The sequence below is a fragment of the Dromaius novaehollandiae genome, chromosome 2 (assembly GCF_036370855.1).
Source record: "Dromaius novaehollandiae isolate bDroNov1 chromosome 2, bDroNov1.hap1, whole genome shotgun sequence".
Taxonomy (NCBI): Eukaryota; Metazoa; Chordata; class Aves; order Casuariiformes; family Dromaiidae; genus Dromaius; species Dromaius novaehollandiae.
Window position 1 is genome coordinate 157,908,013 of NC_088099.1, and position 21,625 is coordinate 157,929,637.

A 21,625-nucleotide genomic window follows, 5' to 3' on the forward strand; every position below is an offset into this window, starting at 1 on the left:
GATCTCTGTTGTGTATTTCTGAACAATGACTTTTTGTAGGTGCTGAATACCACTGTGCTTAGAATTTACATATATGTTTAGGTGCTTTGCTTTTGTTTTGAACTCAGCTTCTGGTTAAATTTCCTGCCATGACTATAGAAGTAAATATTACTTGTTGAAAATTGTAATGGGGGAAATCTTGTATGTATGTGTAAGGAAGAACAAATGACTCATGAAATGGATATGTAACTTGTCTTCTGGACAAGATGGAAGGACTTGATCAAGTATTGAACAAATTGGGATCATTTGGAACATGCAGTAGCACAGAGTGTCATCTACTAACTGAAATTATCAATGCATTGATTTTCAGTAGTGTTTGGAAAAAATAGGCTGGGATCCTACTACCCCAGCTGGCCAGCAGCACACAGCAAAGCTTTGTCATGGTGAAGAGAAGTTGCAGAACAGAACTTCAGGCCACGTTCCATAGCGCCTGGCTGTGGCGCTTCTCTCGGAGGGAGGCAGAGGACGAGGAAGGAATGAAAGAAACCATTTCTGAGCCAAATGAGGGCGAGAATAGTAAAGCTGGCAGCAAGGGGGAAAGTCTTTAGTCAAAATGGCCAAAGATGGAATCTAACAACAGCTAGTGCTAGCCAAAGTATGCAGTACAAAGTGTAAAGAGTTCTGGTTTCTGCTTTCTACATCTATATGCAGCAAAGGGAAGTGATATGCCAGAAAAGAGGAATCACAGTCATGACTCAAAATCTGAGAAGAACATAGAGACTGCACACATAGACAACTCACAGGTTGCATCAAACATATATATATGTGTGTGTGTGTATATATATATTAAAAAAATGCAAATTTTAAAGGGGTTAGTTCTAGGGATTTGTACACTGCAAAATTTAACACTGTGCTCTATCCTAATTGATGTCCTCTTGATTAAAGTGTTGCAGGCACGTGAGGGATCTGTATCTCGTTGAGTATGTGATTATCCCTGTATTCCCGGATGGATGCAGCTATGTCTGACCAACAGCAAAGAAGCAAGAGAAGCGGCTATATAGTGGTGAGATTATAGTTAGGCAGTGCAGGAGTGTATGGAAAACTGCTAGTGGTGGGGAGGAAAAAGAATACTGTAGCTGCTTCTAATAAGTGGTGTGGAGGCTTGTTCACAGGTAGGAAGTTGATGCTTGAAGATGTTTGTCACATTTTTGGGTGCTTGTCTGAGAAAATTTGCTAGGTAACTATATCATGAAGATTAAGTGTCTCAGTCTTCTGGATTTTGTTTCATTTTGAACAAGCCCTTTATTGGAAAATATATGGGGTAATGAGAGTTTTTAAATACAGCTTTAAAAGCATAACCACCTACTGCAGGCATGCAGTGTTGTGAAGACTGATGCCTGTGTGGCCTGTGTATGTGTTTGGTGCCTTCTCTTGTTCCAATGCAAGAAGGTAAAAGGCAGAGTGGTGGTGGCAGTTTTCTTCTTCCCTTCCCTTTTAATCACATGGATCAATGAGAAGGCACTTGACTAGTCTTGGATCAGCTCCTGGATTTTGTAATTTATAACCTGATTGTGCTTCTGAGACAGTGGTAGTATGATGTGATGTTTGAAATCCCAAGCATGACTATAGTGCCTCTGGAGAAGTGTATGAATAAAGGCTTAAATCTGCAACTGCAGAAAAGAGGAGTGCACAGTTTTCTGTAGATGTATATGATTTGTTAATGGTGTCTGATCATTCATAAAAGTAGGGGACTTCGTGCTTAAAACTATCATATTGGAAATATGATAGTTTTTTCCAGGGGAGAAAAAAAAAAAAAACCAAGAAACTTATGCTATTCCTGGACTGTATTGCCCAATCTCTGTTTCAGTTGAATGATGATTTGTTTTTGAATAACCACACTTCATTTTGGTTATAATCAAGCTGTTGTAAAGTACATGCAACATCAATACTGTTGCTAGGGTTTCCAAACATCTGTGGAAATCTGAAAAAATGGGGATGATTAAAACAAACTACTCCCTGATAATGCCAGTTCCATGTTGTTTTTCCCCTTCGTGTTTTGTGTCCACCACTGCCTTCCCAGTCACTGCCTCCTGCCTCTCAGTTCTGGTTCTCGCTCCACGTTTGCAGCCAGAAGCATGCTGCAGCCTAGGACTCAGTTGCTGCACCACAGAACAGGTAGACAGGAGGGTAACATTGTACGAGTTGCGCATACTGATTTACCGCATGAAAGCTCTTACCTAAGGCTGCTTACATTTCCTAAAACCTACATGTTGGTATTTACTGTAATACTGTTGAGGCACAATAATTGTTTTATGTCAGTAGGGCAGTAATTTATGGTCGGTTTACAGTACTTGTGCATATTGCTGTCTGGAACCAGCTTTTGTGTTCTGGACAAAAGCAAAATCCATTCAATCCAGAATAAATATGGGCAGTTGGTAAATTATTTATGCATCCTGAAATTGTGGCTTGCTCAGCATGACGGTACTAGATGGAAAACAGTGTCAGCAGTTCCTAAATTGTTCCCAGTGGAGCTCCAAAGAGCTGTGCAGGCTCCTGTGCTGTGCATAGTGAACAGCAGCGTGACAGTTTGCTGATACAAAGCTATTCAAGGTACTGAAAATAAAAGCCTACTAGGTATTCTAAATAGTAAGTTGTACTCTCCCAAGCATCTGCTGGCTGTGACGGGGTGAGCAGGCATCACTGCCAGCAGGTGGGCAGACTGGGCCACCCTGTTCTGGGTGTATGAGAGTTTAGTTTTCTGGGTGTGAGCCATGCTGGGCCAGGTGGTTCCCAGATCAGCGAGTGGGTCCTGACACATTTTATGAAGTTACGGACTGAAAACTGAAATCCTGGGCCCAAATGGCTGTGTGAGGCTTCCCAGGCCCAGTTGTGAGCCCAGATGCAACTCTTCCGTATACTTTTTCTGTGGAAGCATGGTATAAACATATCCCTTGTCCATATTTCAACATAAATGCAAACCTGCTATTAAAGTTTTATGTTGCAAAGCTTTAACACTTCTCTTATGACTGAATATATTTGCTGCTGCTGCTGTTTTCCAGGCCATGTGCTTTGTCTTAGTATTAGCTGGAGGAAAACTCTTGAAGAAGAGGTCATTAGCCGAAAGAAATTGGTTGCTATTTTGAGAGTGTGGTGGACATGCTTTGACCTTGAGTAATTTTTGCTTTGCTTTTTAAAATATATATGAAACAGTCTCTGAATGGTGGACTGAAATGCAATTCATTGATGACAACAGTTGCGTTTCAGTGCACATCCCATTGCAGGCACGTAAACCCTGCGGGCTTTGGAGATGAGGTGCTGGCAGGCACAGGAAATCCATCTCAGCTCTGCGTGTTTGCAGGGAAGCTGCCTTTTACTCCCTGCTTCTGGGTTGGGTCCTTATTACCGTCTCTAGCAGTAGGAAGGAATTCTATTAACCTTGAACCTGATACTGTTTTTTCTAGGCAAGTCTTATCTTTCAATTGAGAACGAACAGGAGACTGGAGAGGCTTCACAAGCTACAAGCTCCCTTCGGATGCCTGGGGCCACTTGTGTTCCGTTACCCTGCTCCAGGCCAGAAAGCTCTTCTGACTAGTGATTGCCACCTATATTGCATTTTTCTCCAAGGTCTGACTCTCCGCTTCCCTAGAAGCTCCTGACATCACCAGGCAGGTATCAGATCCAGTACCAGAGTTCTCATTTTCAACTCAAGTTTCCTGTATTTCTGTTAAACGGCAAGCTCTAAAACAGCAGAGGTGTGGCTTACTTTTTGGCACACGGTAACTCAATAACCACAGGTAGCTGTACAGCAGTGGAAGTCTGCTGTTGCCTGACCATCGTTTCCTTTGTGTACAGGAGTACCTTTGCTAATTAGCTATAGAGCACATGCAGAGCCACTCAGTCTCCTGAAAACATATTTAGTGTCTGCATTCTTATCTTGCCTAGAGCTATGCTATCTTGCAAATGATATCTGGAAATAGACAGTGCACATATACATTATTTGCAATCCCCACTTGGGCACTTAGACTAGAGTTCTCTCGTTTTAATTTGTCTGATCCCATTGGTACTATCCAGCATTATCATATAGTGCCTACACAAGAGCCATCAGCTACTGCAGTTGTCACGTACAATCTTTATAATCAGAAAAATTAAAGCCTATAATTGGAAGGCACTTCTCTCAGACTGCTGCATTATCAGTCATCAAACTAACCCATACCACAATGTTAACTCTCTCAGTGCCCTGGAACAACATGCTGGGGAGCTGCACATCTTAAAAATATCCTAATAACCTGCTTTTAGGGATTGACATACCTTTAGAAAGGATTGTCTAGATTTTAATCAATTATCTTAGGTGAGCATATGAAGGTACTTATTTGCCAAATGCAAAATAGAGAACACGGTATTCAGCGGTTTAAAAGACACTTGCACCCAGAAATGAGATTATATCTGTTTTAACCTAGTGTATAGTATCAGCTTTAAAAATCCTGTGTGATTCAGCTAGTAAGCTGCTTGATGCTTCAAAAATCTTTCTAGAAGGGAATTCTTACCTTTTGCAGCCGTTTGTTACATCTACGGGAAGCCTGGACAGAAGGGAGGCTTGCCCTGGGGACATATACATACTCTTTTTTTAATGCTGGAGGAGTCTCTGTGGAGTTTATTCAAGTTGCACATTCCTGCTTTCCCCAGGAAGGTGTTTCAAATGCCCTATTAATATAGAAGCTATATAAATGCTATCATCCCTTGGGAAGATCCAGGTGTGAGTCTTGTATGTGAGCTTATCTAAAGGCAGCTAATGAGCTTTCCCATGCCTGGCTAACTAATTGAGAAATGCATAATGATGGTGAGAGAAAGCCCTGTCTGCCATTGCCAAACCTGGAAGAAAAAGTGCTTCAGGTAGCAGGTCTTCTTTTTCATGCCAGAAAGTAAACTGAGAATTATATTTTAAATATATTACTAATAATTTGCTCTTAACTCACACCAAGGATAATGGGAGCCAGTTATCCTTGGGTGGAAATGGCGGTAGGCTGAACTATGGCTGAGGCACCGCTGTTTTTCTAGGGCAGCAGGGCACGAGCAGCATCACAGGACACTCGTAGCGCAGCGTGGCGACCGGCCCTGCTGCGCACAGCAGCCCTCTCAGCACCGCAAAGTGCCTGGCCTCTTCTTGGCCAGGCTGGGAGAGTCCCTGCCCACAAGGACTGTGGGGCTGGAGGAGCGTGGCAGAGTGTCTGGTCTTGTTGCTGTCCTGGAGAGCCAGAACTGGTCCCTCCAAGTGTGTTTTATTTTTTTGCCTGAGTTGGGGATTTGGGCCACAGAAGAGTGACCTGTGTTGGTCTGAAGCAATGGGGAAAGGCAGTTTGACTGGTATTTTGCTTACTTTGTGTATAAGGGCAGTAAAAAACTGCTCCTTCACTTTTGGGGTGGATTTGAGTCCCCTGTCCTTGCTCTCTTTCATTTGCCCTGTGTCTTCGGTGGCCTTGTGGCATTTGCACACGGGATGTGATTTCAGGAACTTTTCTATTACATGGTACTATTGTTGTATTTCATAGTACTTTTGGATTAATTTCAAACCAATGGAGTCAACAAGTGTACAATCTAGCACTGTGTAGAGTAGACAGGGATCAGTTAAACACAAAACCATCAAATAGTTCAATCCCATTTTTTTTTCTAGTTTCTCCTAGGGCTTTTTATATATTGCACATGAAAGCACTGAGAAATAATAGAAGTGCTGGCTATACCATACTGTTTACAGTATTCTAGAATTAAATTTTTAAATGTAATGAAAAGCCAAAAGTCAATTCCATGGACCCAAAGCTGGCTGTATACGAGCACAACGTTGTCAGCCCTTGAACTGCTAACATGGAACAAAAACATTCAGCCTCCAATTACCAATCTTCAAGGCACTCTGGGCACTTCCGAGGGTAGGCCATGGGGTAGCAGCACAGTGTTCTTCATGTGGCAGAAAGGCTGATCTTTCCTACGAATTATAGTAACTACGCTAAGATTCCCATATGAAAAGGCAGCTCTGAGGCAAGAATACCATGGTGATGCTTATAGTGGTGATGGTGAGAGAGTTCACATTTGCTCATTAAGTGCTCATGTAGCACTAAACTTCTCTCTTATACTCAAATATTTGATTGTAGTGCACACTAACACGTAATACCTACATCTGCATAATGACAGACTTTTTATTCAAGCAGCAACACTATGATGTGGTATTAATATTTGCCTCAAAGGTGCTTTAATCTGCAATGCAGCATTTTGTTATAGAATTGAAGAAAGCTTGTCAAGCACATTCTAGGACTGGCAGTGATCTGGTCTGGAGGCAGTTAGCTGTACTACTTTTAACAGTGCTTAATTACAAAATTAAAGTAGAAAAATCTAAATACACATAAAATACTTTTATCTTTTTTTGTTAAAATCGACTATAATATTTATTAACTGTTCATATGTACTAATCATGTCAGAGTTGGACTGAAAGAAATATTTATGCCTTTAAATAGCATGTCATGACTTTTCAGCTATGGATATTTAATTCTTCCTCTGTCCCTTAGTGAGGTTTCTCTCTTTGACTTCTGTAATACAAAGGCAGGCACCAAACCTCTTCCTGCTGTACATTCATTCCCAGTCATGGTTCTTTTAACAGGAAAACTGACATTTTGGAATCATCAATCCTGGCAAACAGAGACTTTTACTTCCAATTTAAATGTTTATTTGTGATACAAAAGTCCAAACTTTCATAAATAGTTATTCAGAACAAAAAACCTAAATGATTTATACATAAACAATTACATACAGCATTTATAATGTGCAGTACAAAATGTACACTGATTGGATGAGATAGAAATTACGTATGATGCCAAGATTTAAACAAATGTTAATTATATATACTAGTGCTGATGGTTATGTTTCATATAGACAGTTGTAGGTATTGCCTCAAAACACAGAGAAGATAGTTCTGAAGAGCAGTATTTGTCTCACCTTCAGTTCCCAATTCCCTGATTTAGGCTTGGAGGAAAGACCTGGCCATTTTCTGTATTCATAGAACAGTTCTGAATTCATCAAAAATGAAACTAGGCACATGTGCTTCAACAACCTAAAGAAAATAGGAAGTCACAATTAGGTATTTTATGCATTATTAATTTGTATGCTTTGTTTATCCATTAACACAGCACATCTAATCAAAACAAGCACGCAGTGTTATTGACCTGAACCATGCAGGCTTTAGGACATGCTCCATGTGTTCTGGCTTATTGCACAGAGTGAGGGAGGGACATGACATAAGGAGGTAAAGCAAGTCTTGGGCTGTGAGAAAGACCTCCTGAACTGCCCAACTCACGTCACCTAACCACTGTCATGATTCCAACGCATGTTCCCTTAGATACCATATAAGACTTGGAAGAATGCTAACACTCTTTGCCATGTCTCCATATACCCACAAATGAAGTGGAACTGGCAAAAGTACCAGCTCCATTAGCTGAAATACCCTACTTACACAGGGATCTCCCAGCTCCCAGTGCAATGTGGTAGGAACAAGAAAGAAATTGGAAAAAAAAAAAATCTCTTATTTGCAAGTATAACTGGGAAACGGCTTTTTCATGCATAACACTTTCCTCAACTGAGGTACAGCCTATAGCAGATGGTATTAAAACTAAGTCATAATCCTATGTATAAATAAACTGCATCTGAAGATGATACATAAGTCATATCTAACCCTAAAGGAAGTCTCTCTACAGGCCCAGACTTTAAAGATTTCCCTTCTGTGTAAAACAGAGAGGCTGCCTGGAAGGCTTTGCTTCCTGGGCATGAAGAGAAGGAGAGGGAAACAAGGGCTGGAGATGGTGCTTAATCAGAGTTTAGAGTTGCTGAATAACTTTTTGGTCTAGATTTAGAATACTGCTGAATTTGCTATTTAATTCTGCAACATCTCAGAACTACTATTTTAACTTCTATCCCTCCCCAGAGCTCCCCAAAATGGACTTTCTCTCTGAAGATTAAATGGAAACAGGCTGCTTCTTGAAATCCATACGAAGTTGAAATACTAGCAAAATTAATTTTCTGTAAGGATAATATGGCTGGTATGACAATATTTACACAAAGTATGCGAGTAACACACAGTTTGTAGGTTGTGCAGGGTAAGAGAATTCATTATGGCCTATTCATAGCAGGTGATATTTTTCATCTGTCTCCTTCCAGCACTCTTTCACAGAACACCTGAAAAGGGTGAATACAGTTTTTTTGGACACACTTAACCTGTCCGTGGTTTGGACATTCATTTACAGATGATGCCATGTCCCACAGTAGACAGGTGTGAAGCTTCTACATAACTACACAATAAACTAAAATCTAGGTCCCCTGAACAGGGCTCCAGATAGAAAAGAATGTATTTCCAAGCAAAAATAGCATCTATTACTAGAGGACTTGATTCCAGTCTCCTTTTGTGTTTAACGACATAAACATAAGGAACAAGGAAAAAAAGTTTCCACACTGAATAGCAGTTGGATTATCTGAAAATAATAATCCAGACAAATACAAGCTAGTATGTAAAAGCATTTTAATCAGTGACTTCTGTATCAGTTAACATCATTTAAGGAAACATCCCAATTATCTTTCATTCTCTTTCAGCTAACGTAATTGGATTTGTGGATAAGTAAGTTCAGTGGGGCCAGCGCTCCTGGTGCTACGTACAGGAGACATGGAATTCTTTCTTACCTTTCTTGGTAACTTGGTATAGCGAATATAGTCTTCCAGGAACATGAGGGCACCCACTACCTCAGCAGGCATCTCTGGTATCTTCTGGCTAAAATAAAACAATCGTGAATATCACAGTCTTATTAGCCAATCAGTTATCTGGATAAAACTGTATGAAAATGTCAGACTTCAAATAATACTTCTTCAATTAGGTACCATGTGATCTCATTACAAGAGGAGAAACATTTTAGTCTTAGTCATTATGTCAAATATATTTTACTAGAACAACATACTCAAAAAGCAGCGATGATTATACTGAAACCCTACCAGAGGTGATATTTAGGGAAAAAGAGAAACATGGATACCTTGTGCACTGCTCCATTGTTGAACGAATAAACTGACCAATTAGAGCCAGAAACTGTTCTGTGTATCTTGAGTGAAACTGTTTCAATAGGGTAAGGAGTCCAAGAACTAAGGGAAGCCAGTCAATCTGATCAGCTGGCCGTCTGCATATCACTCCTGCACAGAAAAAACAAAACCAATAGATGCTGATAAAACAGAATATATCCTTTACAGCAGAGAGAAGCTTTTATAATATATTCGTATGAGGTTTTGTGTAGTGCCTCTCTTTCTGCTTGTCTACAAGTGAAAAGTAAAAACAATGTAGCAACTGTATTTCTGCCACAGCAAATATCATCAAGCTATTCAATAAGGCATAAGATGGAATTAAAAAGTCAAAAGTTGGGATTCTGTTTCCTACTCCATTGTAGGAGTCAGAAACTGAGCATCTTGTATACAGCTAATTTTAAATAGGTTTTCATAAGGTTTACAAGGAGGAAACAACAAGGGAACAACAACTATGGAACAAAAACTTATACAATACCTAAATTTTTGTTGTACTGAAGTTTTGGAAACTGGGAAATCAGAAATAGGAAGTTGACAGTGGGAAAATACGGGAGCCGTTTCGTTGTTATGTAGATCTGAGGAAAATAAAGAGGAGGAACACAGTTTTTCAACATACTAACTTTTTTTCCCCACCTAATTAATAATCTGCAAAATAGAAAAGCAAAATATGCCAAGCACCAGAAGGTAAGCCTAACCTTATTTAGTGGATTGTGAATGCCAGCTGCTTCCAAATAAGCTGTGATTTCATACAGAAGAGTGTTGTCTTCTTTAGGATAAGGCAGTGATGGATTCTGATAATGTGCTTCAATGTCAGCCAATATTGCTCTAAAAGGAATACAAATTAATTGCATTAAGTACTTATTTAAACTGTCCACAGATAAACCTGGCACAATGCTGCAAGTCATACTAACATAAAAGTTTCATGCACAGAAAACTTGTAAATAGTTACAAGCAAGAATAAACCAGCTTTTGGATACTTTCTTTTAAACCAAGATCTAATTTGTTTCAAAATCAGCAAACAGGTTCACTGTTCTTATCTCTTATCCAGATATGATCTCAATTCCAGGTATAACCAAATGCAATTAGAAAGCTGCAGTGCCCACCAACATGTTCATTCAAATTACCAGGTACCTGAGTTACTTATTTTAACCCAAGGTTTTACTGGGTTCAGATTCAAATAACGATCAAAAAAACCCTAACCTCCACGTTTTGCCCCAATTCAGATTTTAAGGACTGCTTAGTTGACAACAACAATTAATACTGCATTGATACATGCTGTTCTTCAGCACATTTTGCTTCTTACTTATTGAGATTTTCCAAAGCAGCAGCCAAATGCTTGGAGTCAAACCTGCAGGAATAATTCAATTCATTGGTAATCTGCCGTCTTAAAAGTTGCATCTGACCAACCTGTTTAAACAAACAAACAAAACAAGGGTGGGGAGTTATACTGAAGGCAACGGGAGAACAGGGAGAACAGGAAAGTCAAACTAATGAAAAAATATTATAAATAATTACAAATTACAGTTATATAGATTACCTTAATTCCTCATTGCCCCTAAGAGCCTTTGTAGGGCTGCCCAACCTAAGTACACACACCGGTGGTTGATCCTACTCTCTTATTTTAGTTAGCATTGATTCGGACTGCCTGCAAGCAGAACTGACAGACCCTAACTGTACAGTCAAAGGAGAGGAGTAGTCATAGGGCCCAAGTTTCATACACAGTTAAAGGCAGCAAATCCCAGTAGTGTGAAAAGCACACTAAAGCGGTAACAGATACAAAATGCCAGAGCAGACTGTGTACTACAGCTTTTAAAGTACCTCAGACATAACAACTTTTAGACACCTGCAAATATCTATGACTGAGCTACAAGAAGCCTTTCCCACTGAGACAGGAACAGTTACTTTACTCACAAAATCAGCTGAATAGTTTTAATCCAGAAAGTTGTGGTCCACAAGAAGGATTAAATCCCCCTTTTCTTCTTGAGGGTACCAAAGAATGAACAATTACACAACTAGCTAAGATTCTAGTTTCAAATTCTTCAGAAAAATACTAGCGTAATTTGGAAATACTAACTTAAAGAATCACATGTGCTAAGAGATACAACATACGGCAACACCCCAGTTCTCTGGAAGCTATGTTTTTACAGATAGGTCTTTAAGGGACTGTGCTCAGACTCCATTATAGGGTGGGAACAGCCATCATTATCTTGTGTCCAAACCTACGCCTTACTGCACATTAAGCTGGTGCATGTGGCAGGATTTTTTTTTTTTTTTTTTTTTTAAATAAAAATAAGGCACTTGTCTTCCTCTATTTCTACTGTGAATTGCTGACCTCCCCCCCCGCCCCCCATGGTCTTTGAAAAATATAGGAGGTAAAAAAAGTGTCTTAAAACAAGAAGTGTTCAGGAAAAAAAAAAGATCTGCAGCTGGGCATGGACTAAAGATTCAGTGGATATGACACTGTGCTATATGTATGGATTTTCACTAACTCTACATTTGTATGAACAATTCGCAAACACACACATTCACTATTTGTGATGCTGTAGGCTGGAGATGGGAAAGAGCAGGGAGAAGGAAGGGGACAGGAGTGCTTTTGGAAAATGCAGTTATTTGCTTGTTTGTTTTTCACCTGTATGTAAAAAATGCTTGTATCCTGTTCCGTCCCTCTCCCTAGACCTTAGGGTCAGCAATGGCAGGAAGTAAAAATGACAGGAGATCACAGAGAGGCTTGTTGCAGTCAACTTACCCCTTCCTTCCCTGATCTTCCCTCTTCTCTTCAATAATACAAACATTCACAGCACTTTCAAATGGTATTTCATGGCTAACATTTTTCAAATTTAGGTCATTTGAAAGATTGGGGAAGATAAACAGACATGTTAATGGGATAGCTTCTTTAATGGGATAGCTTCTTTAAACGTTTGGCTTCTTGGATTGACTTGTGTGTGAAGAAGGCAAACTCAGCATATGTTCCCACTTAAAACTTTAGCTGGTGTACATTTATGTTCACATGGCACTATGGGGAATGTCAGGACTCTTGATACTGAGCACTAGCTCAGTCTTCACAGTCAGTCAGAGCTCTAATGCTTCACTCCTTTTTAGGCAAACTATAGGATTTTACATATGGACCCCAGTGCTAAGCACTTTGTGGATTTTAAGTCTGGGTTAAGAGCTGTCTACACAAAACAAGCTCGGGAACTCTCACATATCCAGCCATGCTTAATTTCTAATGCTATAGAATTCCACACCAAAATAATATGACACTGTAAAATGCACGGAATAAAGCATCTAACTAAAGATCCTGGAGTGAATTCTGTGCATCAGTGAGTCATATAAACCTACCTTCATTATGGAGTCTAAATATGCTGTCCATATCTTCTGAGTTTTTGCAATTGCTGTAGAATAAATTTTGTTTGAATTTGCTGAGAAAAGAAGAAGGGCAAGGAGTTAAAAAAAGAAAGAAAAATGAAAAAAGTAAGAAGAGAAATAAATAAATGCAAGTGCACTATGGCAACAGCTATCTCACATCTTAAACAGAAAGCACTTACCTATAATTCCTTTGAGAGGACTGACAGCATTCATAAGTGCTTTTAAGGTATCCTGTACTGTTCTGTCCCGTAATATATTTTTTTGAAACATGCTGAGGAAATTCTAAATAAAAGAAAGAAATAATGTTAAAATCCTCACACATGGCTGTTATACCACTAAGATTAGTCATAGCATGTGTGTGTTCAATAGTAGTTTTTTGTTGTTAGAGGAGAAAGAATATTTCCACAGTTGCAGAGCTGATGAATCCCGTAGTTAAACTTTTAGTTTTTCTGGATCACACTACTCAGTCTTATGAGACCCGCAGATCCACCTCATCAATACATAATACTCCTGTAGCCAACTGTTTTTTCAGTTTTTAAGGAAAAACTATTTTTTTTTTTTAATTTCTAACCAGAATAGGACATACTCGATCTGCTTTGGATACTTTCAAGAAAATCAAAAATTGATTCAAGTAGAGGTATTATGGAAAAGGTCATTAGAGAAAACTGACACCTTATTTATCACGGTAGACACAAACCCCCCCAATTTTTTGTATATACCTAGACAGAAAAAGTTAAGTATATAACTGCCAGAAAGGATACACCTTAGAAAGGCATTCCTTCTGAATGGTCCGTTTAATGTTAACATGTACCCTATAGTGATTAGCACCATTTATTCCAGATTAACTTTAATTATATCTGTAACGAGTATTTTACCTTTGCATTCAAATACACATTTTTCGAAAGCTTTGGATTTGAAAGATTATTATTAAAAAGCCTACCAATCACAACAAAATATTCAGTTCAATCTGCCATTTCAAAAGTTAACATAACTTTCATTCCACTAAAACAAGTTACTAAGCAATAGAAGTATCATGATCTTCAGAAACTGAAGTTCAAAGATTACCTGCAGCTCCTTCACAATCATGAAACAGAGCAGTCTGTCTAAACCATTGAGACCAAAGGTACCTAAAGTATCTTGGATCTCTGAGAAGAGACGACTACTGGTTACTTCCTGATGAGTTTTGATATCATACCAGGTGTTCATTTGGTCAATATAACATGTGAATCTAAAGAAAAATTAAACAAGCAACATTTTAGAATGAGCTGCAGACTGTTTCTGTGATGATCTGAGTAATTAGTTATCTTACTCTGAAAGACACTAGAAAGACTCTGTACGTATCTCAGGTGATGTTCTGTCACTCCTCTTTCTGCAAGAGTTCTGTCACTCTTCCCTGGTTCATCTCTCCCCCTATTTGTGTAATGCAATGTTTTGCTTCCTAGACCAAAATCACAACTTTTCTAAACTAGTATTTAAAATGTACAGGACTGATTGGGTAAATTCTGTTTTAGATAAAGACGATGATATGACAGCCAAGGAAAAACTATTTGCCTATAATTAGTATATTTTCTTTTATATAGTGAAATTGGACCAATACAATACATAGTGCTGTAATACAGCTTGTGGCATATAGGACTTACTTTGGATCTGTGATCCTCAGGATTTCTCTACAAAGCCGACCAATAAATGTTACAGATTCATCCACAGGTGTGAATTTTGGTATAGGAATATGAGTAGACTGGTATATACTTTGCCAGTCTTGAATCTGAAAAGTAAAACCATAATTTGCAATGTTATCATTGTGTGTATTTTTAATTTGCCTTAGAAATTCAATTTCTTTTGCTTTAAAGTAGTAAATACTAAAGAGCAATACAGTAAATTAAAAAACAAAATAAAGCAAAAAGAAGAATTATAGTGTTTTGCTGCGTATAATCTTATGACAAAGGGCAAGCAGAATATAAAGAGAACAACCTAAATTCCTAGTGAGAATTCCATCTGTTCCTTTCTGCAAGAGAACCATCTGCCATTTTCTTAGCTAAATTTGAAATCCATTCACTCCTTCACTTGTGAATTGTAACATGGTGACCAAAAAGGGCAGATTACTACTGCAGTCTTTATAAGTCTGCATTTTGATACCTGGCCATAGACAGAATGAGGACTGCTATCATTCAGTAATTATTTTCTGTTTTCTTCAGGAAGGAGAGGAAGGTATTGCTTGTTTATGAGAGATTAAAAAGCCTGTTTGTGGCACTTTGCTCTGCTTGTATGCAACTAATACAACGGGGATGCTGAAATCATTCCGAAAAAGGTGGCGATGGATGTTCTTTTGCAGTGTCTAGCACATTTAGTTGAAATCACAGCTCTCTGGTTGATACATGATGTTCTATCAGTCACTTTACATCCAAACTTTAACATCCAAATATAGAGACACCGATCAACTTTTTCGCCATTCTTGTTTTAACTAGCACCTTTGTTCTTAGGAAATTATTGCACTCCTGCTCCACATTGTAGTTAATAATACGAGAAACTTCTTCTTGCCAAATTTTTAAACCATATATGTTGACATAATCCTGGATGTATTCAAATGATCGATGGAACCCATCCATTGTAGCTGCCATTTCTTTCAATTTGGGCATCAGTTCGCTTGGCTATAGGAAAAAAAAGAAGAAAAAAAGAAAAGAAAAACTGAACTCTGAATAGGCAGAATAATAAGAAAATGTGCAAGGCTTCTAAATGCCTTTCCATGCAACAGTCTCTCCAGGATTTTATAATGCTCCAGCCAGAACCAAAAAGGTTGTTTCATTTCTCAAGTAATTATTCTTACAAAATATTTTTTTCTCTTGATTTTCATTTTAGGCTTCAGTGGTACTATTGATTGATCTGGGAGAGAGACTTAGGAATCTGGGCAGGAACAAAACAATCGTCATATTTCTTATTTAACTTTTCCTTTCTATGTTCTTCATGTGGCTTAGATACATCATCTGTTGTCCTCAAACATCACAGACACAGATAGAACCATGAACTCAGAATTCACATGACACTTGGGAATTGAATAGAAATAGGGTTTTGGATTCCATCTCCTCTTACCAGTTTATGAACTCATTTTAACATCAAACAAGGCATTCCAAATAACCTTTAAGTTGTTCAAAAAATGTACTTTATCTACAAAAAGGAAACCTGTACAGAAAAGTAAAAATTATTTTCTAACAGGTAGTATAATAAAAGAGGTTCCATCAAAGCAGAGATGCATAAAAAAATAGTATCAAATCTAGCTGTAACTCACCTTGGCTCTAGGATTAAAGATAAGTCCCCTGTGAAGAGCTAGAGCTACACGTTTTACTAGCTCCTTCCTTATTCCATCCTCCAGTAACTGTTTTGGGTCCACCTAAGTAGAAGAAACATTTTTTTCTGAAAGTCAGAAAGCTATCAAAAAAATATAGAAATATTTCATTTTTACGCAGACAGACATTAAGCACTTATCATGTAACAGGAAAGCAGTGCCAACACATGTACTTCTCTACCAGTAGTTGGTTCAAAGGATAAATATTTAAATACTTCTGCTAGACCACAGAATTATTCTTTTAAGTTGAATGGCAAAGGTTTGAATTGTACTTCCCACTTTCAAACTTTGTTAATGGTCCACTGAGAATGTAGTACAACTATACACTTCTTAGTGCATGTTTGCTCAAGACTGCTTACTCCTGAGGTTCTTACTTCTTAGGCCCTGAAAGAGGCATCTTAATGTAGGAAGAGCAGCTGTTGCCAATGGAAGAAACAGCTCTTCAGAAAAGCTTGCAATCACTTTTCCAAATTTCCAAAAGCGTCAATTAAAGTTGATGAACCTATGTACAATGAGAACCATGTGTTCTTAGTATCCTTAAATAATACAGTTTTTATTTGGATGCAAAGTTAGGCATCCCAGTTTGAAAATTTGGATGCCAATTTATTTCTTACTGTCTTTTTATCTTCCCTCAAGGTCCTGCTTACTGTTCTGAAATATCTATCCTAGAGTGCTAATTGCTACGAAGTGATGTTTTCCTAATGCAATAATGGAACATTACCTTGATGATACCAACTAAAGTAGTTTTCATCATGAGGATACCTTCAGTGAAAATTGAAATCGCATGGGTTAGCTTGGCAACCTTTAATAGGAAACAGAGGATACAACTGATTGAAGTGATTCCTTAATACACAGATAATCACTCTAAAAACATAATAAATCTTTTCTAGAGCTACCTTCCTACTTCATTCTAAAGAAATTCACACTGATAGAGCTTCAATTTCTCATCTAATTCAAGTCTTGCATCTAGTACAATAATAATATTTTTTTAAATTAGATCAAGATAGGTATGTTACCAGCAAGAAAGAACAGTTACCTTCAAGTAGCTTTGCACAAGTTATGGGAGAAAAGACCTAGCCCTCTGTATTGTGGGCATACAAAACACCATGGACATACATGCCAGTCAGTACCTTTGAGTAGGCTAGGGGCACAGCTTTACATAGTTATTTCACAATAAAACCTGCTGCCAGCAATGGGTTCTCTTCAATATTTCCATGGATTTAATACAGTAACACATTCACTTAGTTTTAAACTATAAGGTGAGCATCCATATGCTCAGAGTACAGTCAGACTAGCCAGTCTTTTGTCTTTATGACATTTACAACATAGAGACAATGCAGTTCAAACTTACAATTCTACAGAAAACATAAGTGAAAAGCCTTTGTTGAAGATGAGTACTTTCCCCTCTCCCTTCTCAGAAGAAAACAAAAAACCCCTCCCCTTCTTCCCCCCCACCATCAATTCTGCCTCCAGCTCCATCCCTGCCCACACAAAAAATAAACTATCTTTACAAAATTTAACGCAGGAGTCTAAACCTCGTATTCAGGCCTGAATGACAGCTTAAAAAGAATCCACAACCTGTTCATATAAAACTCAATAACAAGCAAGCATTGTGGCAAGAACTGCTGGAAAAAGATGACACGTAATTGGTATCTGTGAAACTAAAGCATATATTCTTTGAGGGAAAGAGTTATTGGTCTAATCAGATTTTTGCTCATCTTCTTCTAATAAAGAGAAAGCTAAACAACGTTAATGGTTTTTCATATTTCCAGAGTGATAGCAGTGGAGAAGAACCCTCCTAGACAAAAAGCCAAACAGCAATAGCAGCTTTTCTAGCTGATCAAATTGGCATGCCTCCATCCCATCTTCACCTCTGAGGGCCACCAAGAAACTTAACAGCGCTGGCTCATTCAGTCTTTGGCCTTCTCCTGGAAGAAGTATTCCAGATGTAAGGGCTTCATTCCAGACTTGGGTCTGTATTTTTTTTCCTACCTAAATTAATCAAAAACATTTACCCTCATTTACAAATATATTTAGGTTTCCTCTTATGCTTTCCTCCCCTTTCCTCATTGTAACACTAGTCCATTTTAATTCTTACTCAGTCATCAAATCCAGCTTTGCTGTTAAAGTGCAAATTCTATGGAGCTGTATCTACTTAAATTTGGCTGATGTTGACCATCTATAAGGTATGCTTTTTCAGAATTCCCTATTTTAACTGCACCTCATATCGTGGTCCAAGCTGAGCATAATCTCGTAGCTTGTCCTTATCAAGGCGAGTAGGCACTTCAATAATATCATGAGTCTGAAGCTTTATAATTTTGAGAAGAGATGTAAACATGCTTTCTGGAATTATCTGTAGAACCTTTGCAAAAGAGAGATGAGACAAACACAGTCAGTACACTCTCAGTTAAAAAAAAAAAAAAGTCCTCTTAAATTGAGGATAAGCAATTGAAGAACAAGACAATTATGTCTCTTCAAATGCCTACCTTTCTTACATAGGAAACCAACTCGCCAGAATAATATTGTGAAACACTGAGAAGATCAGGGCTGTTTGCTTGATTGATACGGAGAAGTGGCAAGTCAAGAGCGGAAGCAAGCTAGAAATAAAGTCAAAATTTTAACTTCATGTCTGTTTTTCTAATATCACTTACATGCCTGAACTTTCTTGCTCAGGCCTCAAACTGTAATTCAAAGCACAGGATTCTTCCTAAAGAGCAGCATTACAACATCAGGTTGCCAACCAGGAAAACAAAAAAAACCCAAAAACAAAAAAACAGACAAAAAAATCTTTTCTGTTAAAAAGCCAAAACCCCAAACTGTAACACTACATTTCTCTTACTCATATTCCCTGATTTTATCAGTTGCATGAAAGATTTTTCTTGTAACTTTAGCTTCCCGCTCTCCCACATGCTATTATCCATTCTTATTTCTACAGAAAGAGTATATCTTCTCATTTGATGGTAGATCTTCATAATGACAGATGAAGTGCATATGCAACATTACTCCTGTAATTCCTTCAGTCTCCTCCGGCACATATTCAGAGAATCCCATCTACGCACCCAGAGAACCCCACAAGTAACTGTAATGGATAGAAGCTGGATGATGAGACTAATTTGTCTAACAGCAATGATATGACTGGTTGCACAGAGTAACATGCATAACTCAGTTTTATTTGCTTTAAAACTAGCCTTCCATTAATTTATTACACCCCTAAAGGAATACGGACATGGAAAACATCAGTAAAAACATTTGAATCATATGTAACTTCACAGACTTCCAGTCTATTTAACAACTGCCTTACCTGACTTGCAGTGTTAAAGTACATTCACTTTCTTTCACACTTACCTTTAGAAAGGTGGCCCTGAGTTTAGTTACCATAGATGGACTGACTCTTATGCTTTCCTGCATAATAGATGTAAAGCTGAAGAGGAAATAAATGAAAGTCAGCTCCTTCCCCTGGAATTCTGATTTTCAGCTGTTAAAGCATATGTCATTGGCACCAGCATAATCCAAAAATGGCACAGGAGATCAGTGAAATTACACTAAGGAAGAATTTGGTATGAAGAGATACTGGCCATGGAAAATCATATGATAAAGGGGAGGCTGGGTGAAAGAAGAGTATATCAGGGACAGTAACACCCAAGCTAATGAAGTAGCAGCTCACCAAATCCCACCATGGAAAGGAGTTTTGCCAGTTTTTGTTTGTTTGTTTTTGGTTGAAACAGGGTCTCCAATATTTTAGAGAACTTAACAAAGTTGTTACAGTTAGGACAAGGTAGAGAGTAAAAAGTTACAGTATCACATAGCCTGCAACTAACAATATGCCAAGGATGGCTGTTAATTCTTATTCAAATTTTTGAGAGTTGAATATACTCGGCAGCTCACAGAATAAGGCTTTAAGACTGTTTTTAAATTGGAGAATTTCTAGCATTAATAATATCCCTGCATTTTATTTCCTAAAGGTTTCAAAAATGATGACTAACTTAGAAGAAAAATCTGGTAATATACCTGTCAATTAATTGCCAAGCATAAGACAGATCACCAACTATCTGCATGGTGATCAAAACCTCTTCTTTGATGTTGATAGTTCGGATCATCTGATGGAGAAATTTGCGCGTGTCAGCCAAAAATTGGCAAACTTGCAGGTTAGTTTCCAGCTGATGGAATTCCTGGACCTATATTTACCAAAATAAAGAAAGTGAAAAAATCCCCCTTTTGTCTGTTACTCTTTAAAGGAAAGCAATACAAAGATAATCAGTAAGTTGACTTTTTTTTTTTTTTTAATATAGTAAGACACTGAAAGAATCCTGGCCTACTTTGGAGATACATTAAATAAGAAATTTCACAGAATTACTCCAGAAGGTATACCACACTGAGGATTCTTTTTATACCCTGGAAGTTGGGGCCGGGGGAGGGGGAATTCACACAAGTATGGGTATTTTTTTTACTTTGCCTGCCAAATTACACCTCTAGTTTCAAATGAATTCTGGTTTCAGAATTTCAGAATTGCTAATAAAACAATGAGTAATGTTGCCAAACTGTGTTTAATACTGAATTCATTGCTTCAAAGAAACCCTACTGATCTTCAACTGCAGGTAGCAGTTTTTTCCTCATGCTACATCCTTTATTTTACAGTCAAAAGATCTACAAGCAAGCCCTGGTGACTGTATATATAACATTACAAAACAGGTCTGAATTTAACAGTGGTTCAGGTCTGAAGATCTTTGCTATTCATCTGTTTGAAGTCAATGCATGCATATCGAATGTTATTTTTCAAAGATATTAGCCTATTTATCTCAAAGTTTCTTTGCCATACCTCTTCCAGTGCCTGTATTAGCTGCACAGTTTTTCTGCCTGCTGCAGTGGAATCATCATAGTTTAGAGACATTATTTGCTTGGAGATTTCTCTGAACCAAGCCTGAAGATTTTCTATTTAAGAAGAAAGATTTAATCAAATCCTTGCATAGATAATAAGCAGCAAAGGCATAAGGAATTTGTTAGTCAGTAACAACAAAAAAATATTCACTGCTAAACTTATATGAGATTATTTAAAAGGTCTTCATCTTGCTTTTACATTTCTGCATTTCACCAGGTGGCAAACACTTTGGCAAGAGTCACACACAACACTAAAAAAACCCCTTCTGAATTACCAAGGACAATGGGCAGTATAAAACCTATACAAAAACAACGGTGATGCCCTTTAAATCATAAGTTTGTGTTTGATGAATGGTTTTACAGCGTTAATTGCCTTAGCAGTTTCAACTTCTATATTTTAGTTACAAGTTTGCTTATGAACTCCATTAAACATGTGCCAGTGAACTGGCATTTCATAGCCTTACCTGGCATCTCTAAATTAAGTGATAAGGAACATTTAAAAATATAGACAACTAAACATTAGGTACCTAAATATGGGTGCTTAGCTTACATATGGAATATATGCAGAAAACCTAACAAGACAGCATGTAAGTGACATCTATGACGGCTGAGGGAAATAAAACTTATTTTGATAATAAGAAAACTTTTAATTTTCTTTCAGTATCAACTTAGAAAAAACAATATAAAATTGCGTTAGTTCACTTTCTTAAATTTTATATTATTATTATTACCATTTTTCTCCACTCTGGTAAGAGGCTTAACTCCTGAGAAGACATCAGCAAGCTCAGTCATCCTTTCAGACCCTTCTTTCTTATAGTTCTCCCATTTTGTTTGTTTTTCTGACAGCATCTGCTTGAACATCTTTTGGGGAAAAAAATTGGTTTATAAAACTGGCAAGACAGCGTACTACAATATATAAATGAAATAAAATATTGAACAGATGGAACTTACAGTGAGTACTAAATACTTGGC

The 21,625-nt window shown here is 37.9% G+C and overlaps 1 protein-coding gene across 1 annotated transcript in view; it reads right to left on the reverse strand.

Moving 5' to 3' along the window:
• Positions 1-6,665: 6,665 nt before the first annotated feature.
• Positions 6,666-21,625, reverse strand: part of WASHC5 (WASH complex subunit 5) — a 28,652-nt gene continuing 13,692 nt past the window's right edge. Inside the window, exons 11-29 of the mRNA XM_026110080.2 lie at positions 21,385-21,514; positions 20,595-20,707; positions 19,787-19,953; positions 19,124-19,199; positions 18,265-18,375; positions 18,000-18,140; positions 16,500-16,580; positions 15,722-15,823; positions 14,907-15,086; positions 14,079-14,203; positions 13,504-13,666; positions 12,618-12,720; positions 12,412-12,491; positions 10,376-10,479; positions 9,768-9,897; positions 9,551-9,647; positions 9,033-9,186; positions 8,689-8,776; positions 6,666-7,072 (exon numbers count right to left, since the gene is read on the reverse strand). Of these exons, the coding sequence (XP_025965865.1) occupies positions 7,016-7,072; positions 8,689-8,776; positions 9,033-9,186; positions 9,551-9,647; positions 9,768-9,897; positions 10,376-10,479; positions 12,412-12,491; positions 12,618-12,720; positions 13,504-13,666; positions 14,079-14,203; positions 14,907-15,086; positions 15,722-15,823; positions 16,500-16,580; positions 18,000-18,140; positions 18,265-18,375; positions 19,124-19,199; positions 19,787-19,953; positions 20,595-20,707; positions 21,385-21,514 (2,202 nt within the window). The 3' untranslated portion in view covers positions 6,666-7,015. The remainder of the gene's footprint in view (positions 7,073-8,688; positions 8,777-9,032; positions 9,187-9,550; positions 9,648-9,767; positions 9,898-10,375; positions 10,480-12,411; positions 12,492-12,617; positions 12,721-13,503; positions 13,667-14,078; positions 14,204-14,906; positions 15,087-15,721; positions 15,824-16,499; positions 16,581-17,999; positions 18,141-18,264; positions 18,376-19,123; positions 19,200-19,786; positions 19,954-20,594; positions 20,708-21,384; positions 21,515-21,625) is intronic.